At 46.5% G+C, this 22,501-nt stretch overlaps 1 protein-coding gene across 1 annotated transcript in view; it reads right to left on the bottom strand.

Annotated features, from left to right (window-relative positions):
* Positions 1-220: 220 nt before the first annotated feature.
* LOC140192259 (tubulin polyglutamylase ttll6-like) overlaps positions 221-22,501 on the bottom strand; it is a 55,338-nt gene continuing 33,057 nt past the window's right edge. The window contains exons 6-11 of the mRNA XM_072249934.1: positions 19,637-19,862; positions 15,951-16,132; positions 9,394-9,562; positions 6,855-7,028; positions 360-623; positions 221-283 (exon numbers count right to left, since the gene is read on the bottom strand). Of these exons, the coding sequence (XP_072106035.1) occupies positions 221-283; positions 360-623; positions 6,855-7,028; positions 9,394-9,562; positions 15,951-16,132; positions 19,637-19,862 (1,078 nt within the window). The remainder of the gene's footprint in view (positions 284-359; positions 624-6,854; positions 7,029-9,393; positions 9,563-15,950; positions 16,133-19,636; positions 19,863-22,501) is intronic.

The following is a 22,501-nucleotide window of genomic DNA, read 5'->3' as shown; positions in this document are numbered from 1 at the left end:
GCTAAACCTATCTTCACGAGACATGCCCTCCAGTTCAGGCAGCATCCTGGTAAATCTCCTCTGCACCTTACCTAAAGTTTCCACATCCTTCCTGTAATGAGGTGACTGGAACTGAACACAATACTCCCAAGCGTAGTCTAACTAGGGTTTTGTTAGGGCTGCAACATTACCAGTAGAGGTGGGTATGGTGACTCCTGCTGCGCCAGGTCTTTGGCCTCTTTCAGAGCTTGGGGCTCCAGTGGGACCAGATCTTGAACCTGCTGCTGATCCCCATCTTCGGCCTCTTGTTGGTCCAGGACTTGGGCCTGCTGTTGGAACTTTTGACTATTGGCCTCCGGTTGGTTCACTGCCTCACTCACAGCATTTCCCTCTTGTGCTTCAGCAGGGATCTCCGATGGAACCTCTGTCTGCTCCTGCTTCTGGCCTGGTTCTTTCTGCTCTGCTTGGGATTGGCTCTGGAGCAGCGAGCAGTGTTCTGTGCCATCAGCCTTCTGTTCAGAAACCAGCTCTGGCTCAACATCTGCTCTGCCTGGAGAGAATTCACAGCTGTGGCCCACTTTCTTCTCCTCCCAGCCGCCTGCTCGCTGGCTTGGGCTGGAGACAATTCCTAGCACTTGGCTGGTCTGAAGAATACAGAAGAAAAACAACTTTGAAAACAGCTGGCATTTTAAAACACTCAGTAAAAAACAATCTTGGCAGTCAGTGTCAGATGAACTTCCTGAACTTGTGACGCTCAGAATACCATTCAGTTTCGCCTCAAAGACTCAGAGAGGCATGCAGAAGAATCTTTGACAATGGTACCACTGACAAGAACACGATGTAGTCAAAGATTTATTTCCATGATATTATAGAATAACATGACACTAACAATGCCATTCCTGATACCGAACAGGTCAGTGAGCAGCTGGCCCAGGGAGAGGGGACCATTTAACGTGGTGAGATGTGAGAAGCCCCAGTGCTACTGCCCTTTGAAACAGGTGAGAAAGGCAGATTTATTAGAGGCAACCAAATAATGGAGGGTGGGTCAAGAGAAACTGCTTTCAGCGGCAGGAGGGTCAATAACTGGAGGAAAGAGATTGAGGATAATTCCTAAGTTGCCATAAATCTCTTCACTTTGGCTACTGAGATTCCAGTTCCCGGATTTCCGCTCAGGCCTCTTGTTCAGTCTGGAATCAGCCTAGGCCTGGGTCAGAGGGGCAATGAAGTAATTTCTTTTTAACATAGACAGTTGTGATTTAGAATTCACTGTAGCCTGGCCTACTGAGTTTCTCCAGCATTTTGTGTGAGTTATTTTAGATATTCACCTGAAGGGTAAACGCCACAGGGGAGCTGGACTATGTGTGGTTAAAGGTGTAGCTGGGTGGTGGTGTGGGGATACATCTCTACCAAAGGAGGTGTAAGGTGATCCTTCCCTCCACTAGTCTGCAGGTCACCCTTGGGCAAGGAATAGCACCTGCTTAGCCCTCCCGATCAGCGTCACATGAAACCATGGAAGCAGGTGGTGGTTGGTTGTACGAACGGCCGGTGCATATCACAAGTCCTGGTTATACGACCACTGATGCCAGGCAGACAGTCTCTGAAGAGTATTGATAATGGCTAGGGTCACCCGTCTTGTAAAGACACTGGCCCAGAAGAGGTTTGCCATTGCCCACAGTGCCAAAGACCATGATTGCCCATATCATATGGCATGACACATAATGATGATGGTGAAAGGAGTAAGAAAGTAAAATATCCGAGAGAGAGAGCGAGAGAGAGAGAGAGAGAGAGAGAGAGCGACATCACAGAATGCTACTGTACAGAGCGAGCTGGGGGGGGGTCACAGACGTTAGCTGTGAGTAATGTAGATAATGGCAAAGGCAAATGGAATTCTACACACAAAATACTGGAGGAACTCAGCAAGTCAGTCAGCATCTATGGAAATGAATAAACAGTTGACGTTTCTGGGCCAAGACCCTACATCAGGACTGGAAAGGGAAGGGGGAAGAAGCCAGAATAAAAAAGGTGGGGAGAAGGGAAAGAGGACAGGCTGGAAGATTATGTGTGCAGCTAGGTGGGTGGGGGAGCGGGATGAAGTAAGAAGCTGGAAGGTGATAGGTGGAAAAGGTAAAAGGACTGGAGAAGGAGGAATCTGATAGGAGAGGACAGTGGACCACAGGAGAAAGGGAAGGAGGAGGGGTACCAGGGGAGGTGATAGGGAGATGTGGAAAAGAGGCCAGAATGGGGAATTGGAAGCAGGAGGGAAAAAATTATCGGTAGTTGGAAAAATAGAAGTTCATGCCATCAATGAAAAGCTCTACACAATCGAAGCTTGTTTCCCACAGCCAGGTTTCTTTGTCCTCAAAGAATTATAATTTACAAGGTTTTGGGGCAGATTTCACTACTACAGCAGACAGGTAAGAAAGGTCGCAGTGGTACAGGGGAGACAGTAGGCTTGGGACTCTTCAGTGTTATAGCCAGACACCAGGAAGCCAAGTTATCATGCCAGTACACCAGGTAATGATATCTCCAGCAAGAGGGCACCTAACTGCTTACCCCTGATATTCAATGACCCAACAGTTGTTTAAGACCCAACTATCAATGTCCTGGAGGGGCCAACATTGTCCAGAGTCTCAGCAGGACAGCCCACATAAATATGTGGTACCAGAGCAGATTGGATGTTGTGAACTCAATGAAGACCTTCCCATCTTCACCCTCTTCCCTTCCTAATTCCCCTTCTCCCATGGTCCACTCTCCTCTCCCATCAGATTCCTCCTCCTTCAGCCCTTTAACTCTTCCACCTCTACCAGGGGTTCCCAACATTTTACTTGCCATGGACCAGTACAATTAAGCAAGGGGTCTCAGAGTGAATGTGAAGAGGATGTTTCTTATGGTAGGGAGGCTAAGACCAGAGGACAAACTCATAATAGCGAGGTGTCCTTTTAGAGATGAATAGGAAGATGAGAAGAAAGTTCTTTAGCCAGAGAGTGGTGAATCTGTGGCATTTATTGCCACAGTCAGCTGTGAAGGCCGAGTATTTTTTGTATACTTAAGGCAGAGGTCGGTCAGGGCATGAAGGGATAAAGGGAGAAGGCAGGAGATTGGGGCTGAGAGGGAAAATGGATCAGCCATGATGAAACGCAGAGCAGACTAATGGCCTAATTCTGCTCCCATATCTTGTGGTTTTATGATATTGGGAACCCCTGACCTAAACCCTTCCAGCTTCTAACTTTATCCATCTTTCCCCTTACCTGGTCTCACCTAGCACCTGCCAGCTTGTACTCCTTCCCTCCACGCTCCCACCACCTCCCAGTCTCATTCTGGCTTCTTCCCAGTTCCTTTCCAGTCCTGATGAGGGGGTCTCGGTTTGAAACATCGACTGTATTCCTCACCGGAGTTGCTGCCTGACCTGCTGAGTTCCTCCAGCACTTGGTGTGTGTGTCGTGGGTTGGAAGCAAAATATGCTTGACCCTGATGGACTGCCAAAGGCTGAGAGAGACACAATCTCCACCTACTGGCTGTTTATTAATACGTAAACCAGTACAGGAAAAAAAGAATTGTAGTCAGCACAGAGCAGACATGATCACATTGCACGGCAGGGCAGGCTTCTGACAACCAAGTCCAGCTCCTGGTCTTCACGTCTGGCTGAGCTACTAAGACTGGCGGAACCATTTCTACTGACAGGAGAAGGCACCTAGGTGGGTTACTGACGCCTTAAAACCAGTCGCTTTGGGCTGATGCCAAACTGTCGATCTCTGCCATTCCTTTGCATTCATCAGCTACATGGAGAGAGCTAGCCTGCTGTGTGGGCAACAACTTGCTCTCTGTGTTGTACTTCCCTGGCTTGCACATCATGTAGACAGCTAGGACACAACATCCATGGCCCATTCCGACCAATGCAGAACCTCCAGGTCTAGCTCATTAACAGACTCCTTCAGCGGACTGGAGAACTGTCTCCATATGAAAGACCGGAAGAACTTAAGACATTGGAGCAGAGTTAGGCCTTTCAGCCTATCGAGTCTGCTCCGCTGTTTCATCATGGCTGATCTATTTCCCTCTCAAACCCATTTTCCCTTTAACCTTTGACGCCCTATCTAATCACTTGGTGATGCGTTGCCTGAACTGCCTATTCAAACATCCAATATCAGTCCATCCTTTCTGAGATAAGGGGCCCAAAAATGCACACAAGACTCCAGGTGAGGCCTCACTACTGCCTTATAAAGCCTCAGCATTACATCTTTACATGCAGAAAGACTGGAATCCTCTCTCTCTCTCTCTCTCTCTCGCTCACGCTGACACCAAGCTGTCTGGCCAGGGCAAACATCTGCCAACAGGTTTGGTTGCTAACTTGAAAGCCAGCTCGCGTTCCCAACCTCCGAACCAAAGCCCCGCTTGGGATGAAGGCTAAAGCAGTGAAAAGACCCACTGGCGTGACCCTCAGACGTTCGTTCAAAGATATCCCTGCAGCTGAGGACAGGAGTCCTTTAATAGAACATACAACAGTATAGTACAGGAACAGGCCCTTCGGTCCTCAATGTTGTGCCAGACCAATTAAATTAGTAATCAAATAGCTAACTAAACTCATCTCTCCTGCCTGCACAATGTCCATATCCTCCCATCTTTCTCACATTCATGTGCCTATCTAAACGTCTCTTAAAAATCTCTAATGTATCTATCTCAGCCACCACCACAGGCACCCACCACTCTCTGTATAAAAGATCCGCTCTCACATCTCTGAAATTACCCTCAATCACCTCCTCCTCTCCTTGGACTCCCCGCTCTGGTTCTCTGCCTGCTCTGGATCTTTTCATCTTGAATTGCTGACGGGACATCGACTTCATCACTCCTTCACTCCTCCACTGAATGCACTGCCCTCTACTCTCCCCGCACCAATCCCAACCTGACCATCAAACTGCCTCCAAAGCCAGTATATCCTTCCTCAAGTATGGAGACCAGAACTGCATGTAGTACTCCAGGTGCAGCCTCACCAGTACCCTGTACAGTTGCAGCATAACCTTCCTGCTCTTCAATTCAGTCCCTCTAGTAATGAAGGGCAATACTGTATTCTACTTGCTTTCGTGATAGCCTGCTGCACCTGCAAACCAACCTTTCGTGATTCATGCACAAGTACTCCCAAGTCTCTCAGCACAGCAGTATGCTGGAAATTTTTACCATTTAAATAATAATCTGCTCTTCCATTTTTCCTTCCAAAGTGGATGACCTCGCACTTACCAACATTGTACTCCATCTGCCAGAGCCTTGCCCACTCACCTAACCTATCTATACGTACCTCTCTGTATCTTCTGCACAATTTACTTTTCCACTCAATTTGGTATCATCAGCAAACTTAAGCGATACACTACACTCGATTCCCTCTTCGAGATCGTTAATATATATCGTGAACAGTTGCAGGCCCAGCACCGACCCATATGGCACCACCGCTCACCACTGATTGCCAACCAGAGTAACACCCATATATCCCAACTCTGCTTTCTTTCAGTTAACCAATCCTGTATCCATGCTAATACATCACCCCAACTCTTTGCATCCTTATCTTATGGCTAAGTCTTTTATGCAGCACTTTATCAAACACCTTCCAGAGATCCAAGTAAATAATGTCCATCTGTTCCCCTCTATCCACCGCACTTGTTATATCCTGAAAGAACTCCAGTAAGTTTGTCAAACAGGATCTGCCTTTGCTGAATCCATGCTGCATCTGCCTGATGGATCCATTTCTTGCCAGATGTCTCGCTGTCTCTTCTTTAATGATAGCTTCAAGCATTTTCCCAACTACAGATGTTAAACTAACTGACCTGTAGTTACCTGCTTTTGCCTACATCATTTTTTGAACTGTGGCGTGACATTCGCCGTCTTCTCATCCACCAGAACCTGCCCACAATCCAGAGAATTTTAGTTTATTTTCTTTCCTTATTCCCTTTCTTTATTAGTTGCTTGATGGGTCTTTGTTGCTTTTTGAAATTTTTCCAGTCTTCCAGTTTCCCACTACTCTTGGAGGCTTTCTATTCACACGCTTTTAGTTTGACACCTTCTTTAATTTCCTTAGTTATCCAAGACTGGCTCTCCCCACCCTTATTGTCCTTGCTTTTAACTGGAATATACTTTTGTTAAGCACCGTGACAAATCTCTTTGAAAGTCTTCCACTGCTCCTCAATAGTCCCACCATATAGCCTGTGTTCCCAGACTACTTTTGCACCCTCCATTTGTATGGGAAACTCAGTCATACTGTGATCACTCTTTCCAAGAGGATTCCTAACTACAAGATCACTAATTTTACCTTTCTCATTGCACAGGACCAGATCTAAGATAACACATTCTCTTGTGTTAAGTAACACGCTGTTCAAGAAAGCCATCATTTATGCGTTCTATGAAGTCCTCCACAAGACTGTCTCGACCAACTTGATTCACCCAATCTATGTGCAAGTTAGTCTCCCATGATAACTGCTGTTCTATTCTTCCGTGCCTGAGATATCTGTTTATTGCCTGTGCCACTGTAATGTTATTATTTGGGGGCTGATCGACAACTCCCACCAGTGATTTTTTTTTCCCTTACCGTTCCTAATCTCTACCTAGGTGGACTCAACATTCTGCTCCTTAGATCTTATATCGTCTCTCACTGTCACACTGATCTCATCCTTAGAGCGCTACCTCACCCCCCTTACCTTCCTGCCTATCATACCGTATAACCTGATACCCTTGGATATTTAATTCCCAATCTTGACTTAGCTGAGAGGTTGCTTTGAGCTGAGCTGTAAATAATCTACAAGATGTCAGCTCAGCTGAAATCATCTACATCTCGGAGATTAAATCATTAGTCCCACCTAAGGCGACTTAGCACGTCAACCAAGAGAAACTCTTACAGGAGTGGAGGATGATGACGTCTGCAGTCCTTCTGGTGACTTTGGCTTCACCAAGATCAACAGGGTCGGATTCTTCTGCAACTGGGACTCTTCTTGCAGGTTCTCTTCAGGGAACCCCAGTTCTTTGAGGAGCATTTCCTTCTGCTCCTGCCTCTGCTGAATTTCCCTGCGTATCTGCCTGGAGAGATAGCGAGATTTTCAATACCAAGCCATTGTACCAATATGAACAATACCCTCTCCCACCCCTTCAATGTTCCAACCTTATGCCCAGTAGGGACAGAACACTCGGCTGTTCCAGAGGGAGCAGTACCGGGGCAAGAATCACCCATCAGTCTAACAGTGAGGGGGGTGGGGTGCTCTTTGACATAGGAACGGGAAGTGTACCTGACCTTGCACTCAACGTCAGTAAGACCAAAGAACTGATTGCAGACCTCAAAGGGTAAGACGAGGGAACACACATCAGTCCTCACAGAGGGATCAGAAGTGGAGAGAGTGAGCAATTTCATGTTCCTGGGTGTCAACATCTCTGAGGATATCGATGCAGTTACAAAGAAGGTACAACATCAGCTATATATCACGAGGAGGCTGAGGTGATTTAGTAGGTCTGCAAAGACACTTGCAAATCTCTACAGATGTACCATGGAGAGCATTCTAATCGGCTGCATCACCATCTGGTATGGTGGGGGAGTGGGCACTGCACAGGACCGAAAGGAGCTACAGGAAGTTGTGAACTCAGTCAGCTCCATCATGAGCACTAACCTCCCCAGCATCCAGGGCATCTTCAAGGAGCGATGCCTCAAAAAGACAGCCTCCACCATCAAGGACCCCCATCGCCCAGGGCATGCCCTCTTCTCACTGCAACCATCAGCGGGGAGGTACAGGAGCCTGAAGGCACAAACTCAACAATTCAGGAACAGCTCCTTCCCCTCAGCCATCAGGTTTCTGAATGGACACGAGCTCACTACTTTCCTCCCCCCCTTTTTGCACTACTTAATTAATTTAACTGCTCTATATATATATATATACACAGTAATTCATAGTTTTGATTATTATGTATTACATTGTACTGCTACCAATTAACAACAAGTTTCACCATGTACCCCAGTGATATGAACCAAATTCTGATTCTGTTCCGTATCACGAGTGATGAATCACCACACGATCAGAATCAGGTTTCACATCATTGACATATATTGGGAAAGATGTTGTGAAACTTGCGACATAAAAACACTGTAAGTTGCAATAGGAAACATACTAAAAATTAAACTGAATGAGTAGTGCAAAAAGACTGCAAGAAACAGTGAGGTGGTGTTCCTGGGTTCAATGTCCATTCTGAAATCCGGTGGCACAGGGGAAGAAGCTGTTCCTGAATCGTTGACTGTGGGTCTTCAGGCTCCTGTATCTCCTCCCTGATGGTAGCAATGAGAAGAGGGCATGTCCTGGATGGTGGGGGTCCTTAATGATAATAAGAATATATAGCTGTGGAGGGAGAGAACATAGAACCTGACAGCACAGTACAGGCCCTTCACCCCACGATGTGGTGCTAATCTTTAACCTACTTTAAGGTCAATTTAACCTTTCCCTTCCACAGAGCGCTCCATTCTTCTATCATCCACGTGCCCATCTAACAGTCTCTTTAATGTCCCTAATGTATCTGCCTCTACCACCACCCCTGGCAGGGTGTTCCATGCACTCACTACTCTCTGTGTGAAGAATTTACCTCTGACGTCCCCCCTATACTTTCCTCCAATTACCTTAAAATGATGCCCCCCTTCCGCATTAGCCACTTCCAACCTGGGAAAAAGTCTCTGACTGCCCATTTGATCTATGCCTTTTTCATCTCCTTCATCAAGTCACCTCTCACCCTCCTTCGCTCCAAAAAGAAAAGCCCTAACTCGTTCACCCATTCCCATAAAGACATGCTCTCTGATCTGGGCAGCATCCTGGGAAACCTCCTCTGCACCTTTCCAATCATGAGGCAACCAGAATGCGAACAATTGTGTTGTGGGTAGTGGGGAAGTGGTGCGGAATTAGAAAGAGGGTGAAAGGATTGGGGAGGGATTATAGAGGGGTAGTAGAGAATGTGGTTAAGACCATATGATGCAGATCAGAATTAGGCCATTTGGCCCATCAAGTCTGCTCTGCCATTTCAACATGGCTGATCCATTTTCCCTCTCAGCCGCAATCTCCTACCTTCTCCCCTTATCGCTTCATGCCCTGACCAATCAAGAATCTATCAGCATCTGCTTTAAATATACCCAATGACTTGGCCTCCACAGGCACCTGTGGAGCAAATTCCACGGATTCACCACTCTCTGGCTAAAGAAATTCCTTCTCTCCTCCTTTCTAAGAGGACACTCCTCCGCCTCTGTTCTGAGGTTGTGTTCCCTGGTCCAAGACTCTCCCTCCATAGGAAGCATCTCCCACATCCACTCTTTCGAGGCCTTTCACCGTTTGACAGGTGATGGGACACTGGGTGGCTGTGGGATACTGGAGAGGGAGGGAGGGAGGGGGCAGGACTGGGAGGGGCAGTGTAAACCTGCCTGACATATTCTTCCCGAGCCTTGGAGTCAACCGTTTCCAAGAACTTCTCGTATTTCTCTGAAGTGGAGCTCGGGTAGATCCTTTTGAAGTTCCCCATGTTTTCGTCTTCGTACTTTTCCACCTGTTCCACCCAGGTAGCCTGGTTGTTTCGTGTCTCGTCAGCTCTAATAGGAAAGCAAAGAGGAGGTGTCAGTTATTCCTTTGAAAATCGATCTCTTGACATAAGACCAGAAAACACAGGAGCAAAATGAGGCCATTCAGCCCATCGAGCCTGCTCCAGAATTCCATCACGGCTGAGATATTTTCCTTCTCCAGCCTTCTCTCCATAACTTTTGACTCCCCCCTTACTAAACAAGAACCTATCAATCTCCTCTTACCCAATGACTTGGCCTCCACAGCCATGTTCTGCAATTATTTCCACAGATTCACCACCCCCGGGTGTAGAAATCCCTCCTTGTCTCTGTTCGAAAAAGACATTCTTGTATTCTCAGGCTGTGTCCTCTGGTTTTAGATTCCCGTACAGAAAGAAACGGCCTTTCTACATCCACTCTGCCTAGGCCTTTCAATATTTGATAGATTTCAATGTGATCCTCCCACATTTTTCTAAACTCCAACAAGTACAGGCCCAGGGCCATCAAACGCTCCTCAAAACTTAACCCTTTCATTCCCAGGATCATTCTTTTGAATCTCCTCTGGACTTTCTCCAATGCCAGTCCATCTTTTTTTGATGTTAAAGGGCTGAAATGGTTAGCACGAGAGGGCACAGTTTTAAGGTGCTTGGAAGCAGATACAGAGGAGATGTCGGGGTAAGTTTTTTTACACAGAGGGTGGTGAGTGCATGGAATGGGCTGCCGGCAACGGTGGTGGAGGTGGATATGATAGGGTCTTTTAAAAGACTCCTGGATAGGTACATGGAGCTTAGAAAAATGGAGGACTATGGGTAACCCGAGGTAATGTTTAAAGTAAGGACATGTTCGGCACAGCTCTGTGAGCCAAAGGGCCTGTATTGAGCTGTATGTTTCTATGTTTCTATCATTATGTGCTGGGTCATATGACATCATCATTATGTGCTGTGTTGTATGACATGGGCGATCTTGGTCCCACGGCCATGATTGGGCCATGGCCCCATGGGAAGCAGGGATTTAGATTCATAGACCACTGGGATCTGTTTTGGGGCAAGGATGAATTGTACAAAAGGGACGGGTTGCACCTTAACAGGCGGGGGAGCAGCATTCTGGCAGGCAGGTTTGCCCCTGCTACACTGGTGTGTTTAAACTAAATAGTGGGGGGGAGGAGAGGAAATATAAGGATGGAGTTAAAGGGAAAGAGAGAATAAGGAAAGTTAAGAAAGACAACAGAATTAACGGGGCAGAAGGCTCAGGAAGGGATCGGAGAGTACGGCCAAGTGCAATCGGAATCGATGTGAAAGCTGAGGGGAGTACTGTAATGCGTTAAAAGTATTATATATCCATGCACGGAGTATAAGAAATAAAGTGGATGAGCTTGAGGCTCAGTTGGAAATTGGCAAATATGATGTTGTAGGAATAACAGAGACATGGCTGCAAAAGGACCAGGGCTGGGAAATAAATATTCAAGGGTATACGTCCTATCGAAAGAACAGACAGGTGGGCAGACGGGGTGGGGTGGCTCTGTTGGTGAGGAATGAAATTCAGTTCCTTGCAGGGGGCGACACAGAATCAGGAGATGTAGAGTCAGTATGGATAGAACTGAGAAATTTAAGGGCAAAAAGACCTTAATGGGAGTTATCTACAGGGCCCCAAACAGTAGCCTGGATATAGGGTGCAAGTTGAATCAAGAGTTAAAATTGGCATGTCGCAAAGGTAATGCTACGGTTGTTATGGGGGATTTCAACATGCAGGTAGACTGGGAAAATCAGGTTGGTCCAGACCCCAAGAAAGGGAGTTTGTGGAGTGCCTCTGAGATGGATTCTGAGGGTAGCTTGTACTGGAACCTACCAGGGAGAAGGCAATTCTGGATTTAGTGTTGTGTAATGAACCGGATTTGATAAGGGAACTCGAGGTAAAGAAGCCATCAGGAGGAAGTGACCATAATATGCTAAGTTTTCAAATACAATTTGAGAGGGAGAAGGGAAAATCGAAGTGTCAGTATTGCAGTTGAACAAAGGGGACTGTGGAGCCATGAGGGAGGAGCTGGCCAAAGTTGACTGGAAAGATACCCTAGCAGGGATGACAGTGGAACAACAATGGCAGGTACTTCTGGGAAGGTGCAGGATCAGTTCATTCCAAAGAGGAAGAAAGATTCTAAGGGGAGTAAGGGACGACCAGGGATGACAAGGGAAGTCAAGCATAGTATAAAAATAAAAGAGAAGTAGTATAACATAGCAAAGATGAGCGGGAAGCCAGAGGATTGGGAGACTTTTAAAGGGCAACAGAGGATAACTTAAAAGGCAATATGGGGAAAAAAGATGAGATACGAAGGCAAGCTAGCCAAGAATAGAAAGGGTGATAATAAAAGCTTCTTTAGGTATGTGAAGAGGAAAAAATTAGTTAAGACCAAAATTGGGCCCTTGAAGACAGAAACGGGTGAATTTATTATGGGGAACAAGGAAATGGCAGACAAGTTGAACAGGTACTTTGGATCTGTCTTCACTGGGGAAGACACAAACAATCTCCCAGATGTAATAGTGGCCGGAGGACCTAGGGTAACGGAGGAACTGAAGGAGATTCACATTAGGCAGAAAATGGTATTGGATAGACTGATGGGACTGAAGGATGGTAAATCCCCAGGGCCTGATGGTCTGTACCCCAGGGTACTTGAGGTGGCTCTAGAAATCTTGGATGGATTGGTAATCATTTTCCAATGTTCTATAGATTCAGGATCAGTTCCTGAGGACTGGAGGGTAGTTAATGTTATTCCACTCTTAAAGAAAGGAGGGAGAGAGAAAACAGGGAATTATAGACCAGTTAGCCTGACATCAGTGGTGGGAAAGATGCTGGAGTCCATTATAAAGGATGAAATAGCGGCACATTTGGATAGCAGTGACAGGATAGATCCGAGTCAGCATGGATTTACAAAGGGGAAATCATGCTTGACTAATCTTCTGGAATTTTTTGAGGATGTAACTATGAAAATGGACAAGGGAGAGCCAGTGTACCTGGACTTTCAGAAAGCCTTTGATAAGGTCCCACATCGGAGATTAGCAGGCAAAATTAGAGCACATGGTATTGGGGGTAGGGTACTGACAGGTATAGAAAATTGGTTGGCAGACAGGAAACAAAGAGTAGGGATTAATGGGTCCCTTTCAGAATGGCAGGCGGTGACTAGTGGGGTACCACAAGGCTCGGTGCTGGGACCGCAGCTAATTACAATATACATTAATGATTTAGATGAAGGGATTAAAAGTAACATTAGCAAATTTGTAGATGACACAAAGCTGGGTGGCAGTATGAAATGTGCAGAGGATGTTGAGATAATGCAGGATGACTTGGACAGGTTGGGTGAGTGGGCAGATGCAGTTTAATGTGGATAAATGTGAGGTTATCCACTTTGGTGGCAAGAACAGGAAGGCAGATTACTATTTGAATGGTGTCAAGTTAGGAAAAGGGAAGTACAACAAGATCTTGGTGTCCCTATTCATCAGTCACTGAAAGTAAGCATGCAGGTACAGCAGGCAGTGAAGAAAGCTAATGGCGTAACAAGGGGAGTTGAGTTGAGTATAGAAGCAAAGAGGTCCTTCTGCAATTGTACAGGGCCCTGCTGAGACCACAACTGAAGTATTGTGTACAGTTTTGGTCTCCAAATTTGAGGAAGGACATTCTTGCTATTGAGGGAGTGCAGTCGAGGTTCACGCGGTTAATTCCCAGGATGGCGGGACTGTCATATGGTGAAAGATTGGAGCGACTGGGCTTGTATACACTGAAATTTAGAAGGATGAGAGGGGATCTGATTGAAACATACAAGGTTATTAAGGGATTGGACACGCTAGAGGCAGGAAACATGTTCTCGATGTTGGGGGAGTCCAGAACCAGAGGCCACAATTTGACAATAATGGGTAGGCCACGTAGAATGGAGTTGAGGATAAACTTTTTCACCCAGAGAGTTGTGGATCTGTGGAATGCTCTGCCTCAGAAGGCAGTGGAGGCCAATTCCCTGGATGCTTTCAAGAAAGAGCTAGATAGAGCTCTTAATGATAGCGGAGTCAAGGGATATGGGGAGAAGGCAGGAACAGGGTACTGATTGTGAATGACCAGCCATGATCACAGTGAATGGCGGTGCTGGCTCGAAGGGCTGAATGGCCTACTCCTGCACCTATTGTCTATTGTCTATTGATTGCTCTTGGCAAAGTTATCTACAGAAGTGGTCTGCCATTGCCTTCTTCTGGGCCAGTGTCTTTAAAAGACGGGTGACCCCAGTCATTATCAATACTCATCAGAGATTGTCTGCCTGGCGTCAGTGCTCACATACTCAGGACTTGCGATCTGCACCGGCTGCTCATACGACTATCCACCACCTACTCCCTGATCAGGGGGCTAACCAGCTGCTACATCTTGTCCAAGGGTGACCTGCAGGCTAGAGGGGGGAAGGGGCACCTTGCACCTCCTTTGGTAGAAACGTATCTCCGCCCCGTCACCCAGAACTGCTCACAATACTCCAAGTGCGGTCTGACCAGTGCCTTATAAAGCCTCAGCATTACTTCCTTGGTGATATGTTCTAGTCCTCTGGAGCGCAGTCTAGCCCACAGCCCTCACTCCACCTCTGCCTGCCTGCTGAATCCACCTCCTTTCCCCTTTGTTGCAGCTCTAAGCAGCAGCAGGAACTTCTGACACAAGAAAGTCTGCAGTTGCTGGAAATCCAAAATGCTGGAGGACTGCAAGTCAGGCAGCATCTGTGGAAGGGAATAGACAGTTGACATTTCGGGCTGAGACCATTCATCGGGATTGGAAAGGAAGGGGAAGATGCCTGAATAAGAAGGTGAGGGGGGGAGAAGGAGGATAGCTGGGAGGTGATAGGTGAAGCCAGGTGGCTGGGAAAGGTCAAGGGCAGGAGAGGAAAGAATCTGATAGGAGAGCAGAGTGGACAACAGGAGAAAGGGAAGGAGCAGGGGACACAGAAGGATGTAGTAGGCACGTGAGAAGAATGGAGGAAGGAATAGTGAAGGTTGCGGGGGGGGGGGGGGGGTTGAAATTTGTTTTCCAGAAGGAGAAATCGATATTCATACTGTCACGTTGGAGGCTACCCAGACACAATATAAGGTGTTACTCCTCCACCCTGAGGGTGGACTCACCTTGGCATGAGGAGGCCGTGGACCGACACGTGGGAATGGGAATCAGAATTAAAATCTTTGGCCACCAGAATGTCACGCTGGTGGCGGGTGGCACAGAGGCGCTCGGCAGCTATGCCTGAGCAGTGGGAAAATGTGGAACTTCAAAATGTGCAGGGAATAGCAGCGATACTTTGGAGGGGAAGCTTTTATAAAAGGAAAGGAGAGGCCAACATTAAGATCGAGGATCAACTTTATGCACCAGGTAAGTTTGCACGTATTTGGAATTCACTGCGTGGTGTTGGTCAGGGCATGACAGGCGACAAAATCTAACAATGTACAACAATTATACAGAATAAAGAAAAGAGATTCCGCAGGTGCTGGAAATCCAAAGTAACAGACACAAAATGCTGGAGGAACTCAGCAGGTCAGGCCGTATCTACGGAAAGGAATAAACAGTCAATGTTTCTGGCGAAGACTCTCCATTAAAGAATAAGGAAGTAGACAAAGATAAGCCAGAGGTTAAAGTTTGGATATGGAATATAATATGCATAAATATATAAATACCAGCATGGATTTACAAGGTAGACAGCGTATCAAAATGTGGTTTATAGTGTTTACAGTTCAGTGCAGTGACAGGGTAATAGTTAGAGGGGGTTAGGGGTCGGGGGGGGAGTAACTAGGATGGTTGATCAGATGAACTGCCTGAGGGGAAAAAATCTTTTGAGATGGCATGAGGTCTCTTGTTTGCACTCCTCCTCCTTCCCTTTCTCCCACGGTCCACTCTCCTCTCCTATCAGATTCCTTCCTCTCCAACCCTTCACCTTTCCCACCCACCTGGCTTTACCTATCACATTCCAGCTATCCTCCTTCCCCTCCCTCCCCACACCTTTTTATTCCTTCCAGTCCTGAAGAAGGGTCTCGGCCCCAAATGGCGACTGTTTGTTCATTTCCTTAAGAGGAGCAGAATTAGGCCATTTGGCCCATCGGAGCTGCTTTGCCATTTGATCACGACTGATCCCTTCCCATCTCAGCCTCAAACTCCTGCCTTCTCCCCATAACCCCTCATGCCCTGACTAATCAAGGATCTATCAACCTCTGCCTTAAATATACCCGATGACTTGGCCTCCACTCCCATCTGTGGCAATCAATTCCACAGATTCACCACCCTCTAGCAAAAGAAACTTCTCGTCATCTCCGTTCTAAATGGGTGCTGCCTGGCCTGCTGAGTTCCTCCAGCACTTTGTGTGTGCAGCTGAATTTGAGAGCAGGAATATTCATTAATTATCGTTGCCCAACGTGGCAGTCACCTGTACTCCCGCGACCACCAGATCTTAGGCAGCTGTTCCTTCTTTCGCGGCCTCTCTTCCGCCGTGTCTTTCTGCCGGCCACAAGCTGCAAGGTTAATCATGCAGAGTGTATCATAAAGAAGATCCTCCTTCACCTCTTGATCAAGCTTGGAGTCCATCACAGAGCTCAGGGAATGCTTAACCTGCAACGTTAATAATTAAAAATTAATAGTGTTGGCCAAAAAGAACAACAGTCTACAAATCAGTGAATTCAAATGAATCAAGGGCAGTGCAAGTAGGCAAACAAACTGTCTTTGTTCTTGCCACATGCTGAAAGGAGGTGGAGGTGGCCATTTTGTGAGACTGTCCTTGCACACCCTCCATTTTGTAAACTCTTCGATTCTAGCTCTGGGATTATCTAATCAGAGCAATTGAATGTGGACGCAAGGAGTTTCAGCTAACGACCGGCTAACCCGGGACCACTCTCAGACAAGCAGCTATTTATAATGTAAAGTGGCAGACTTGGAGAAGAAATCTACAACCTCATTAGGCTCAGTGCCTGGGTCAGCTACCTTAACTGGTTACCAGGCCGAGTTGAAAAAAAAAGGGCACGGGTCTGGGGGCAAAGACCATTGAACAATGCTGGCTGGAGCCCTGGACCAGAGCCATTAAGAAGGTGACCCAGGTAGGGTGCCACTTCTCAGCCCAGTTTTGCATCCTATCAATGTCCCGCTGTAACCTCTGACAGCCCTCCACAATATCTAACCTTTGTGTCATCAGCAGATTTACTAACCCATCCCTCCACTTCTCATCCAGGTCAATTGTGGCCACCGGGAGGTCCTGTTTTTCTCTGGTGGATGGACTGTAGGTGCTCGTTGAAGCAGTCTCCCAAACTGGGCCGGGTCTCTCCGATATACAGGAAGCCACACCAGGAGCACCGGATACGACAGATGACCCAACAGACTCACAGGTGAAATGTCGCCTCACCTGGAAGGACCGTTTGGGCCCCAAATGGTAGTGAGGGAGGAGATCCAAGTGCAGGTGTGGCACTTCTCCTGGTGGCCACCAATTTAATTCTATTTCCTATTCCCATTCCAACATGTCAGTCCATGGCCACCTCTACTGCCGCGATGAGGCCACACTCAGGTTGGAGGAACAATTCCTTATTCCGTCTGCGTAGCCTCCAACCTGATGACACAATTTCTCCTGCTTCCGGTAATGACCCCCCCCCCCCCCCACTTCACTATTCCCCATTCCCATTTTGCTCCCTCACCTTATCTCCTTACCTGCCCATCACCTCCCTCTGGTGCTCTTCCCCCTTCCCTTTCTTCCATGGCCTTCTGTCCTCTCCTATCAGATTCCCCCTTCCCAGCCCTTTATCTCTTTCACCAATTTCTCAGATCTTTACCTCCCCACTCCCCATCTTCTGGTTTCACCTATCACCAACAACCTTGTATGTCTTTGTGTCTGTGTGTGTGTGGCTTTGTGTGTGTCTGTGTGTTGCTTTGGATTGCCAACCTCTGGTGTCTTCCTCTCTGGAACCATTTTAATGTGGATTTAACTATGGACAAATGCCAGGTCTTTGTCTATGGGAACTATCATAAACGACCATGGTCCTCCACCCATCTATAGATGCACATCTTCCATTGTGTCATAACCTTAGAGCACTAAAAGACAGAAGGTAGGCCATTTGGCCCATCTAGTCCATGCCAAAATATTATTCTGCCAATTCCTATCAATCTGCACCTGTACCATAGACCTCAATACCCCTCCCATCCACATACTTATCTAAACTTTTCTTAAATGTCACATCCGTCACTTCCGCTGGCACACTCTCACCACTCTCTGAGTGAAGAAGATCCCTTTCATGTTCCCCTTAAACATTTCACCTTTCTCAATTAACCCATGACCTCTAGTTCTAGTCTCACCCATCCTCAGCGGCAAAAGCATGCTTCCATTTAATCTATGTTCCTCATGGTTTCGTACACCTTTATCAGATCTTCCTTGATTCCCCTGTGCTCTAGAGAATAACTTTCCCTCGAGACCCAGCAACATCCTTGTGAATATTCTCTGCTATCTTTCAAATCATTGATGTCTTTCTGTAGTTAGGTGACCAGAATACTCCAAAGTAGGCCTCACCAATATCTTCAAGAGCTTCAATCTAACAACTCAGCTTCTGTACTCAACAATTTGATTAATGAAGACCAAAGTGCCAAAATCTCTCTTTATGAACCCATCTATCTGTTTCCACAGGGAGCAGATTTTGGGATAACGGTCAGAAAGTTGGTTTAACTTTTTTTTACCTTAAGGCTGTCATTGTCAAACTGCTTCTGCACTGTGTTCTGCTCTTCTACTCAAAGTCAAGTTCAAAGTAAATTTATTATCAAAGTACATATGACCATAGGCATATATTGATTCACTGAGATTCATTTACTTGAGGACCTTCACAGTATTTAAAAGGAATCAAACAAAACATCCAGAATAAATAAACAAACAAACAATAAATATCAAGAATATGAGATGAAGAGTCCTTCAAAGTGAGTCCATAGGCTGTGGGAGCAGTTCAATGCTGAGGTGAGTGAAGTTAAGCGAAGATATCCCCTTTGGTTCAAGACCCTGTACCTTCTTCCTGATGGTTGAGTGGGGTAATAACTGTTCCTGAACAGTTCCATTGCACTGCTGCTGCTAAGTTAACAAATTTCATGACACATACCGGTGATAATAAACCTGATTCTAATTCTGATCATATATGCCAATTTGCAACTGTGCCACAAGTTCATCGACCTTATTCTGTACACTGCACACATCCAAATATAACACCTTTTCGAGAACAATAATAATGGAAAAGTGGAAAAAAACACAATAATAATGGGAAAAACACAGTAAATATAAATACATCAGATAGCTTATATGCATAGATTGATTGTATCTCCATAAAGTGACGCTGGGCACAGGAGTTTCTGTACATAAGGTGACTCTGACAGGAAAGGATAAAGTAGTGGTGGTTGCGGGTGTGTGGAGGGGTGGGTTAGCGGGTGGGGTGTTGATCAGCCTCAGTACTTGGGGACTTACTGACTGCCCATTACAGTGCTGGTGTTTAGGACAACAGTGAAGGTCCTCCATCTCTGGTGGTGTTCAGAGATTCCTTGATCATGCCCGTAGCTTCCTCTCCGTTTTCACTACTGTCAGATATGTAAGTCCCAGGTGGAGACTCAGGAACACCGCCACACTCAGATGTAGGAGGATTCTTCATTGTTGTTTGCGTAACAGTTTTGTTTTAGTGGTCAGTGCTGTTAGTGCTGAGTTGAGCCCTCGAACCTGGAGGAATGGAACACCGCTCTCAGTCTGGCCTCTACCCTTTGACCTGTTTGTCATGGGTGACCCTACCAAGAGCCAAAGCCTAAAGCCCCAGCTCCAGCGTGCAGACCTCTCCGGGTCATTGAGGCACACAAGCCTCCAAACCCTACAACACTGTTGTGGTCCTCTTGGAGGACTGCTTGGGGAAAGTAACAGTTTTTGAGTCTGGTGGTCCTGGTGTGAATGCGACAGAGCCTCCTCCCTGATGGGAGTGGGGACAAACAGTGAGCAGGGTTGGTGGGATCCTTCACCATATTACTGGCCATCCCATCATGATGTTACATTTGCATGTTTTATGCAGTCACCTGAATTATCTGCTTAATCTTTATGTACCCCAGAGGCGCGCGTACCTTCATCAGCCAGGGTTTCAAGCTGTGGTCCAGCAGGATGTCAAAGCCGAGGAGCTGAAAGCAAGCACTCCCAGACACGTGATTTCTGAAGCAGGTGAAGTAGGTGTTCCTCAGGGCCGGATACACAGACAGAATGGTTTTGATGATCACGTCCTCAATACTGCTCCACAGCACCTCCAGGTCATAGTCATTGCCCTCCATGTACTGGTTAAAGAAAGACAGCTTTCTGCAAGAAACAACATTTTACAGAGCCATCAGTTCTAATCTATCGCAGGCCACCGTTCATCCATCGGATGGCATTGCCGAGTGACTTCGCTGATCGAGTACTCTGCCCCACCATTTGTGTTATTGTGCGAGAGGTCAATAGCACTGCAAGCCACAAGATAGACTGTGTATCCATTGAAGGAAATAACAGCTCTCTTGATTCATTTCCCCCCTTTTTGACAGGATTTATTGGAAGTGATTTCTTGCCGATTCATAGTTGCCTTTGAAAAGGTTGACTGCACCCTGAACCCACAATATTCCATCTTGTAAAGTTGCCTGGTGGTTTACATTCACAGTCAGAAAGCACTACAGTAAACAAACAGGCCCTTTGGCCCATCTAGTCCATGCTGAATCATTAATCTGTCTGGTCCCATTGACCGGCATCCAGTCTGTAGCCCTACCATCCATGTACAAATTTATCTTAAGTGTTGAAATCGCACCTCCATCTACCTCTCCTGCTGGCAGCTTGCTCCATACTCTCACTACCCTCCGAGTGAAGAAGTTTCCCTTCATGTTCCCCTTAAACTTCTCACCTTTCACCCTTAGCCCACCAACTCTCGTTCCAGTCTCACCCTCCCAAGCTCCATGTAACAAGTCTGATGTAACGAATCAGTGTTTCTAGAGTCATTGTCATAGAAAAGTACAGCACAGGAACAGGCCTCCTGGCCCATCTAGTCCATGCCAAAACCTGCTAAACTGCCGACACCCATTGACCTGCACCAGGATCATAGTCTTCCATCCTATCCAAACTTCGCTGAAACGTTGAAACCGAGCACGCATGCAGCACTTGTGTTGGCAGCTCATTCCACACTGGTCACCACCATCTGAGTGAAGATGTTTCTCCTCGTGTTTCCCTTAAACTTTTCACCTTTCACCCTAACCCATGATCCCTGGTTGTGGTCACACTCAACCTCAGTGGAAAAAGCCTGCTTGCATTTACCCTCTCTATACCCCTCATAATCTTGAATATTTCTGTCAAATCTCCTCTCAACCTTCTACATTCTCAGGAAGAAAGTCCTAACCTATTCAATCTTTCCTTATAACTCAGGTCCTCCAGACCAGCTACATTTTTGTAAATTTTTCCTCTACTCTTTCAACCTTATTTACTATACATCTTTCCTGTAGATAAGTGACCAAAACTGCATACGATACTCCAAATTAGGCCTCACCAATGTCTTATACAACTTCAACATAACATCCCATCTCTTGTACTCAATATTGATTTATGAAAGCCGATGTGACAACAGCTTTCTTTCTACCTGTGACACTACTTTCAACGAATTTTGGACCTCTATTCCCAGATCCCTTTGTTCTACCGCACTCCTCAGTGCCCTACCATTCACTGTGTAAGACCTTCCCCGGCTGGTCCTACCTAAATGTAACACCTCGCACTTGTCTGCATTGACTTCCAGCTGCCATTTTTCAACCCATTTTTCCAGCTGATCCAGATCCCTCTGCAAGCCATGACCGCCTTCGTCACTGTCCACTATATCCTCAAACGTGGTGTCATCTGCAAATTTACTGATCCAGTTAACTACATTATCATCCAGAACACTGATAGAGATGACAAACAACAATGGGCCCAGCACTGGTCCCTGCAGCACACCACTGGTCACAGGCAGAGGCTCCAGTCAGAGAGGCAAACCTCTACTACCACTCTCTGGCTTCTCCCACAAAGCCAATGTCTAATCCAATTTACAACCTATGCTGAATGCCGAGCGACTGAACCCTCTTGACCAACCTCACATACGGGACCTTGTCAAATGCCTTGCTAAAGTCCTCGGAGACAACATCCACTGCTTTGCCTTCATCCGCTTTCCTGGTAACTCGCTCAAAAAACTCTCCAGGATTGGTCAGACATGACTTACCATGCACAAAGCCATGCTGACTACCCTGAATCAGTCCCATGTCTATCCAAATACTCATATATCCAGTCTCTTAGAATACTTTCCAATAACTATCCCACTACTGATGTCAGACTCAGACTGAGCAGTCTGTAATTTCCTGGTTTATGTTTAGAACCTTTCTTGTCACTAAGAATTATTTAAATATCTCTGCTAGGGCCCCTGCAGTTTCTGCACTAGCCTCCCCCAGGGTCTGAGGGAACACCTTGTCAGGCCCTGGGGATTTACCCACCCTGATTTTCCTCAGGACAGCAAGCACCTCCTTCTCTGTAATCTGCATAGGGTCCATGAACTTACGGCCCATTGCAAACAATGGTAAGGCCACAGCAGTGTTGTAGGCCTCAAATATGAAGAGGAGATGGGAGATTTCCCTCACTAAAGAGCTGTTTAACAACAGCTCAATAGTTGCCATGTCTTACAGACCTTTATTCCAGATTTATCCGATCACTTATGTAAATTTGTCTGCCTTCATGGGATTTAGCTCACATTTCTTTGTTCTCGATCCATGGTTCTTGCTGGACACGAAATACCAGATTGGGACGATCCTAACCAGCGGGACATCCTGAGAGATAATCCAGTCCAGGTACATTCCCTGTGGCAAGGGATGTATATTGACTCCTGCTCAATATTGTCATTATTTATTGATCATTAATAATGACTCCTGTCTGCAGATTTGAATGAGAGAGTGTTTAGCATT

This window comes from Mobula birostris, unplaced genomic scaffold, assembly GCF_030028105.1.
Source record: "Mobula birostris isolate sMobBir1 unplaced genomic scaffold, sMobBir1.hap1 H_1, whole genome shotgun sequence".
NCBI classification, from domain to species: Eukaryota; Metazoa; Chordata; class Chondrichthyes; order Myliobatiformes; family Myliobatidae; genus Mobula; species Mobula birostris.
This window is presented reverse-complemented; position numbering and strand designations above follow the sequence as displayed.